Source organism: Diabrotica undecimpunctata, chromosome 6, assembly GCF_040954645.1.
Source record: "Diabrotica undecimpunctata isolate CICGRU chromosome 6, icDiaUnde3, whole genome shotgun sequence".
Taxonomy (NCBI): domain Eukaryota; kingdom Metazoa; phylum Arthropoda; class Insecta; order Coleoptera; family Chrysomelidae; genus Diabrotica; species Diabrotica undecimpunctata.
Genome location: NC_092808.1, coordinates 16995362 through 17003760, shown reverse-complemented (window position 1 = coordinate 17003760; position 8399 = coordinate 16995362). Strand labels below are relative to the sequence as shown.

Below are 8399 nucleotides of genomic sequence, written 5' to 3'. Positions count from 1 at the left end.
TCATTAATTAAATTAAATTAAATCAAAACTTATTCTATTCAAAAAAATATATTCTCTCTGTCCAAAAATATAGTAGGTGTAGTAGGTGTATAGGTGTAGGTGGTAGAAGCATATTATATTACATCGTTGGGGTAGAAGTAGACACTTTTTGTCTTGCTTTAACAATGAGTGTCTACACTTCTATTCATCATCTGTTTGTTTTCGATTATTCTACACGTATACTTGTATTGGTATTGTTTTTTATTAATTCTTCTTAGGCTAAAATATTAGTAAGACAACACAACAAAGGTATAAACTTTTCTCGCTATCTTAGATCTATATCTATGGCTATGTTTGGTGCTTCAGGTTAGAAAGAAAGCTAATCTTTTATTGCCTGTGCTCTGAACTGCCATGTCTTGGGGATGCTTTAGACATGAAAATATCTGACTTAATGATTTTTTTTTCTGTGCTACACCCTGTTCACCGATGCTGTTCACATTATTCGAGTCTAATAATTAGTGTAGTGAGAATTGAGTCAATCCAGTTCACTCCTCATTTGGTTCATGCATGGCTGTCTTTGTTTTAACATTACGGGGGCTATGCAGGGCTATGGTTAATAGCATCTACTCTATTGCAGTCTGATAAGTTGAATAAGTAAATTCAGTTCAGTGCTCTACTCACTCATATCGTCTTTATACATAAACCCAAAATATTCCTGACATTCAAAAGCGGTACAATCGGTAACAGTCGACATTGTCGACACAACATAGCTCTCTTTCCTTGTCTAAGCACTTACCATTAAAAGTTTTTTAAAAATTAAATATAAGTAATAAAATTTGTCAAAGAAAGCTTATATTAAAGCAAAGCAAGTTATAATTTCTACGTTTGAAAATTACTGCTTGTACCTAACCAGTTTAACCAGCTTATGTAATGGAATAGGTTTAGACTTAAAACAAAGTTAATATAAGTAAATAAGTATGAAATCTATCAATATTTTCGTTTTTACAACTTTTTAACTTACAACTTTTTTGGTTGATGATGTCATGAGATGTATGAAAAAATGCCTAAAATATTTGTATCCTTTGTTCGCATCTTAATCCTATGAAATTAAATAGAGATAGGCATATGCCTTATTAGATGTTAGATGTCATGTTAGATGTCATATTTAAAATTCTGAAGCTTTTCATTTTCCCTAATTCGATCGAATTTCTTCGATTTTCCATCCTGTTCTTACACATGCTATGTTTGACAGTATGGTGTTTATTCGTGCAAAATGTGCTAAATCGTAGTTGTTGGTGGAGATAAAGCGTTGTTCTTGTTGATTGTTGTGAATCTTATTAGATGAACAAAAGTAATGTAAAAACAAAATATCCCGCAAATTAAAAACTATAGTTTCAATATAACTTAATTGCAATTGTGTTTCAATTAAATACAGTATACATCATTTAAAAAAATGACTAGTGAGCTAAACTCGTATTTTCTCTTTAAAACACGATTAAAAAGGTCAAAATTTATATAAAAGTATTAGATGGCGTATTTGAGACTAATAGTGAGTGAAAATTATGTGTTTAGTAGGTAATGAGCTCAAAAAATAAGTGAATACTGCACCTAACCTCACCTATAATGATTTGGTTTCTATTTCAAAAACAACGTATTAGGTTATACGTTTTATTAGTCAGGACTTTTAATTTGCTTTTCTAATAAACTTATTTCAAAGGTTTTCTTGTTTATTTCAGATATATATTTAATATGAACAATTTTTACTCCGGTTAATTACTTTCCGAATTAAAAACCGTTACGTCCTTAGTTTTGTACAAAACAATGTGTAAGGCTAGTTTTTCAGTGATACCGCTTAAAAATGATGATGATTACAATGAACAATTCTAAAAACATCAGTAATTTTAAATTTCGTCGCAATTTTGATGTAATTTGCCAAGCATAAACAATGGTCAAAACATAAGACGAGTTAGTTCGAAAATGTCCGAAGATTTTCATGATGAAAATAATAGCTCAAAATTGTCGAATTGTGCTAATCCCTTTGAAAATTCAAATGAAATAAATACCGCAGAAAACAGCGATTATAGTGACGAAGAAGAAATTAATGTCATCGAAAATGTGTTTACTAATCATTTGCAAAACGGGAATACAAGTGAAGAATTAAACAGTAGTGCGTCATTCAACTGTAACTGTCAAACATCTGCCAAAAGTGAGGTTAAGTTATTTTCTAACTGGCTAAGGCTCACTTCTAATCTTTTACTAACTGAGTGTGATCGTAGTCTCGAACAAGAAAGGGAAATATCTCTTTTACGAAAGGAAAATGAAATGGTAAGTCTTACACTAGATAGCTTTTAAAAACTGCTCGGCGTTTAGTCTGCGAGTAAAAAGTAAGAGTTGAGGTATTAATTTAACTATTCTGCATTTTTCCCTGTACAACCGTCGTTGGTCGTTCGTTTTGTTACTATTTTTTTACTATAATCCCTGACACTTTCACAATACGTTTTTTATCCTGATATTTTCCTAATTTTAATTATGTTATGCTGTTATTACGTTACCTTGTTTGTTTACAAATTCGGCTACTTCATCTTTGATTTCAATCAATTTTTTGTTAAAAGTTAATTGACTATAATCCATCATTTACATGTTTTAGCTTAAGGAAAAAATAAGTCGTTTGGAGAAGGTTATTCCTCTACAAATTAATGAAAAACAAAACACAGAAGACATTATTTTTAAACCAACCACAGAAGACATTAATTACGAGGTTATTTTAGAAGATATGACCCAAGGCCCTTTGAAAGAAGAAATACAAGAGGAAGTTCAAGTTGTAGTTCAACAAAATTCTCCAAATGATCATAGTTACACTGAAATAAGTGATTATAAGACTGAAAACGGTCTCAGTTTACTTACTTGTGAATCTCAAATACCTACTGTGACATTAAGTGATGTGAAAGATGAAGAAAATAGTGTACATAGTGAAACTGAACTAAACAGTGAAGAACTTTTAATAGAAAATATAGACGATAGTTGGAAACACGAAAGTGACTTTAATTTAGGTGAAAATATAGAAGTGTCTGGTTATCATTTCTCTGTAAACAATATTAGTGAGTTTGATCCCATGAAAAATTTAAAAATGAGTATCAGAAGGAAAAGAGTTACTAGTAACTCTTCTGGTTTATCACATAATGAATCACTCAATTTGGAGGAAAAAAGGACATACAAAAGGAGATATAAAAAGAAAAAAAGGCGTAAGTAACATTGTTTTTAAGTTTTCCCGCTTTTATTATTTGTACCTACTTTCTTCGAGGCTAGATGGCGCAGCTGTCAGAGTTTTTGATCGCCATTTTTTATCCACTATTTATATTTAAACACTGGTAATGAGTTCTTTTATTTATTATGGTTTTAATTATTCAATATTATATCAAATTTTACATATTATATAATTATATATTAATAAATATAATATATAATTAATATATTATAATAATACATATTATTAATATAATAATACATATTAAATGAAAAACCAACAATTACCATATATTTATGCTGGGTTGTATTGGTTGGTGCCCCTGCTGAGTAAAATATTTGGATTGGATTTTTTTGCACAATATTTAAATCATCCACTCATAGATCTTTCCACTGAAATTCATGGAAACATTTTTTTACCTGAAACAGACTTTTTGTAATTTTTTTAGATCATTCTGAACAGAAAATATTCCTGTCAACTTTTCTCTTAAATCAATTTATCAAGTTTTAAGCGATATTATGTCCAAAAAATCAGTATGATGGCCAGTTAAGTCTCAAAGAATGGCAATTTTCAATATTTCATGCATGCCTATGATCATTGTGTACAGCAATAGATGTATCTTTCTTCATACAGCCTTTTTTCAGTATCCAATTTCTTTCCAAGATTTTTACTAGATAGCTACAAATAAATTATATATCTTCATTATTTCTCACAGAAAATCAACACACTGCATTATCCAAATATATTCAAATATTCAGAAACTACATTTACAGATATTTAATTGGTTGACATTGATAATTATGTCAGCCACTAACCAATCAAAGTGTGCAAATATTCGAATTAGAATTGTCCTTACATGAGCAAACAATATTTTAATGCTCAACAGACGCGTAATGTCAAAGTCTTCCATGAAGTCGTCCAGAACAAGATAACCTGGAAAAATTTATTTGTAATTATATCTGTTTTTTAAACAATTGAAATATTTTGCATAAAGTGCAGTAAATTTGTATTAAAAATTAGGTTTATATTACAAATTAAAAAAAAATATTTGTTCATTTTTAAGGGGTCACCAAAGATACAAATGCTTTAACATCCCTAGAACCTTATGTTACTCAATCACATGAAGTAAATTTAGGAATACCTATGATAGAAGTTGATGTTACAGAGTGTACTGAAGCTGCGTTAGAGGTAAGGATATTAATAAGTTATATTAAGTATATTAATAAAATATAAGACACGAGCCTTAACTAAACAAACTACACAATGTTAATGTGCCATTTTATTGAAATTTAATAATTTAAACTCGATAAAATGAGACAAACAATCTATTTTTATTTATTTTATTTATCTATGATGTACCTATGATTTGAACTATGTTTTAAGGTACCTCGGTGGCGGCATAAACTTTATGCAAGTTGTTATACAATGGAAGGCACAGAAAATCTAGATGACGAAGTCTTTAATAAAAGACATATGAGGTTAGAAAATGATGAAAGGAGGCGAAAACGGTTTGTAATTATATTTATTATTATCAAAACAATTTCATCTTCATTCATATTGATTAAAATTTGTTCAGATTCATTTAAATCATTTTAAGTTACTTCAATTTCGTCAAAAATCAATAAAATACTTATCAAATTCATTCAATTTCTTGAACTTTAAATTTTAGATGGGATGTTCAGAGAATCCGAGAGCAGAGGGTTATAGAGAAGTTAAAACAGAGACAAGAGCGAGCCGGTTTGGCGTCCAAAGAAGAAGACAACGAACTGGTTACGTCGTTATGGCCAAAATTAGAAGATATCAAATTCTTGGAAGTCAGTGAAGAGTTACCAGTAGCTGCCTTTGGGCATCCCATAACAAAATTTGATCCGTGGTAAGTGTTTGCAACTTATATAAACCTTTTAGAAAATGAAGTCAAAGCTTCATTAGGTTTGTTCAAACACCCAACTTTTGTATTGCCCAAAAATTGTCATGAAACTGCTTTTACTGTGTCTTTGTTGTGCCATAATCAACCTATTGTTCGATTCTGAAAGATCCATGTTTCATCAATAAAAACAAACTTCTACAAAGATGCTTCCTTCTCTTCAATATAATTTCTTAAAAAGTTGTCTTTACTGCTATATTAGGAAATTCCATAAGTCCATATGCCTTGGTCAATTTTTTTCCCATCTAAAACACAATTCCTTGAATAATGTCCATAATGATGTAATGTAACCATTGAACATTTGCTTCTCAACCAAATTGTCTCTTAATAATTTTAAAGTTCTCTACAAAGTTCTCTAAAATGTCTACAAAGAAAACACTATAATTAATAAGCATTTCTTAAGAGCAATAATTCTGTAATTTGTGAAAGTTCTTACTTGTTTTGTAAATGTCTTATTAATATTCACATTCAATACTTCTGTATTAATTTTCAAACACAGTACACAGCAATAACCAATTTATTAAAACTATACAGGGTGCAGCAGATAAACGGCCAATTAGAAATATCTCTAGAACTAAACGTAATTGAATCATGAAAATTGGAATGATGGAATTTTGAAGAATGACCTATTTAATGACAATATTTTTATCTATTTGCTTCGTCTGGTTATACCGGAAATTGCTTATAACCTCGTTTTTTTAATGTGACACCCTGTATATTTTTTAATTTTAGAAATATTCACGTTATTTTGAACATTTTTTGTCAATACTTCCCTATACCTATTGTGTACCATTTTTGAGTTATAATGGTTTTTATATGAAAATAAAACTTTTCTACCATGAATATAAAGTTCAGTATCCTCTAATGTAATTTGAATAAAAGTTTAAATTCCCTATGAACTTATTAATCAGATACAGCATTATCATTTACAGTGTAAATTTGCCTTTTTTATTATACAGGGTGCTGTCAAAATTGCATAAAACCGGAATCCTAATTTTTTGCCTAATTTGTTTTTTTCAAATGGTACACCCTGTATGTTCACTATCGATCTGTATTAATTATCCCTATACCTATCTCTTGCAGTTTACAAATAAATTAACTTTATACATTTTTGTCACAAAAAAATGTTCATTGACTATGTTGTGTTAATTTACAACTTTCATATTATAAGTTAAACATTGAACAATTAAAAAGATGCTATCAAAGAAAATAGCACTAACTTATTAATGTAATAAATGTTCAAAATGTTACCCATCAACATCCAATCATTTATAAACTCTTTTAATAAGATTTTCATTAGTAGCGCTTGATATTGATTCTTTATCTATTTCTTTAAGAACTTAAAGGACTTTATTTATTATAGCTTTCTAATTAGTGACAGGTTCAGAGAACACCTTATTTTTAACATATCTCCAAGTATGGAGACCAGAGAAACAGATCTTTATTAGCTATCCATCTATCGCTAAATATTTTATCAAGCAATTTGCTGACTTCTCGAATATTGTGAGCCGGTGCTCCATCTTGTTAAAACCAAGCCTCGTTAGCCTTATTATCATGTAAAGCGTGCAGTGATGGTACAATTAGTCTCTCTAGAAGTGACTGTTGTGGCAGTTAAACATACCATTTTTTGTAAACTTCGATTCATCACACCAAATAATTTTTTTTGTAAAATCTTGATCTTGGCATTTCATTAAAACCCATTCACAAAATTCTATTCGTCTTACATAATCTCCAGGATGTAAATATTGTGCTCTTGTGTATGAATAAAGAGTACAATGAATTTTAAAATTCTGTGAATTGTTTGAGTCAAATGTTGATGTCAGCATTTCACATGGAATGATTCCTGTGGAATAGATTGTGTTCAGTAGTAGGACTAAAAGATCTATGTTTTTTTCATTGACCAGTTTTAGCAATTCACTTGGTATTTCATCTGGACCAGCAGCTTTATTTTTCATGGACTTTACTGCATGCATAACCTCTGACTTTGTTATTTCTGGTCCCTCGTCTTTACTCTGATTATCTTCATATTATGTATTTTCCTGTCTCTGGTCATGAAATAATTCCTCTATATATTCTTTCCATCTTCTTATTTTTGTTCTGTCTCCACTAAAATGTTTCCTTGTTTGTCCATTAGTATGCTTGAGGTTTTTTGTTTTGCTACCCCAGCTAATTCTTTAACTTTCTTATGGAGATTGAAGTTATCTATGTCTTCTATTTGTTGGCATTTTCTAGCGTAATAAGTCTCTTTAGCTTTTCTTATTTTCCTTCTTATTTGATTATGCAGATGTTGATACTGAGTTATGTTGATATTCTTTTGCCTTCTTCTGTCCTCCATCATTTCCAAGATTTCTTCTGTCATCATCTGGTTGTTGTGAGTTCTCTGCGACTTGGTTCGATAATTGCATTTTTAAAGAATTGCCACTGTTGTTCTTGTTGTGGTGTTGTAGTCGAAAAACTTATTTTTTAAATACAATTTTAGCATTTAGAGTCTCCCGCATTCTTTACATACTAAAACTGTTGTATTATCTGTAAAACCATTTATTTTTCTTTTCAGCGAATTTCATGTACCTTGGATGGACAATCCATCGATCCTGAGCAAAAAGTCACATTCTCGAAAATCAAAACTAAAGAGGCGATGTACTAAAAGATGAAATTTGGCTTAAGCTAAATAAAATGGTACCTGGATGACGGCATAAAACCCTGAAGAAGACAAAGAAACTTTTTGTAAAAATTGTAAATAGCAGACAAAACCATTTCCGTTCTTTGTTGTGTAAGTTTTAAAGAAATATTTAGATAAATGTGGACTAGCCAGAGCAAACTGTCGTTTGTTAAGCTTCCATTATTTTTGTGATTTTAGACTTATGTATGAAATATGTGCTGATTTTAATGAGTTGAAGAAGTTATAGTTCAAAAGTGTATTCGTAAAAAATAAAACTTGGATTTGTAATCAGTTTTTTGTATTAATCCAATAAGTGAAAATTAAATTAGGACAATTTTAAGTTTATTTTTATTTTCAAACTAAAGACTGAAGTATTCATATATATACTGTAGTGATATAAGACGATATATTTCCTTTTGCAATTTTCGTAGTTTTGTAGTAGTTATAAGCAGACAACAGTAAAAAAATATTTTTTTGTTTTCGATATACTCAGTTGTCCGTTCATTGCATCATCAAATTTATATCTTATCCTCACAGACCTTCTATTAACTCTAGTTAATCACTAACCGTCCGTCAACAACTGGCCGACTGAT

The 8399-nt window shown here is 29.8% G+C and overlaps 1 protein-coding gene across 1 annotated transcript; it reads left to right on the top strand.

Annotated features, from left to right (window-relative positions):
* Positions 1-1231: 1231 nt before the first annotated feature.
* msl-1 (male-specific lethal 1) lies at positions 1232-8094 on the top strand. Its single transcript, XM_072534320.1, has 6 exons — positions 1232-2304; positions 2627-3221; positions 4287-4411; positions 4607-4731; positions 4893-5096; positions 7702-8094. The coding sequence occupies exons 1-6, from the start codon at positions 1957-1959 to the stop codon at positions 7796-7798; spliced, it is 1494 nt and encodes a 497-aa protein (XP_072390421.1). The 5' UTR covers positions 1232-1956; the 3' UTR covers positions 7799-8094.
* The last annotated feature ends 305 nt before the right edge of the window (positions 8095-8399 follow it).

Bases quoted from the DNA above. Each gene is read 5' to 3' on its own strand.
- msl-1 (XM_072534320.1), top strand. From the start codon at position 1,957: ATGTCCGAAGATTTTCATGATGAAAATAATAGCTCAAAATTGTCGAAT. The intron at 2,305-2,626 runs GTAAGTCTTACA...TACATGTTTTAG, and splicing joins TACGAAAGGAAAATGAAATG to CTTAAGGAAAAAATAAGTCG. The intron at 4,732-4,892 runs GTTTGTAATTAT...TTTAAATTTTAG, and splicing joins GATGAAAGGAGGCGAAAACG to ATGGGATGTTCAGAGAATCC.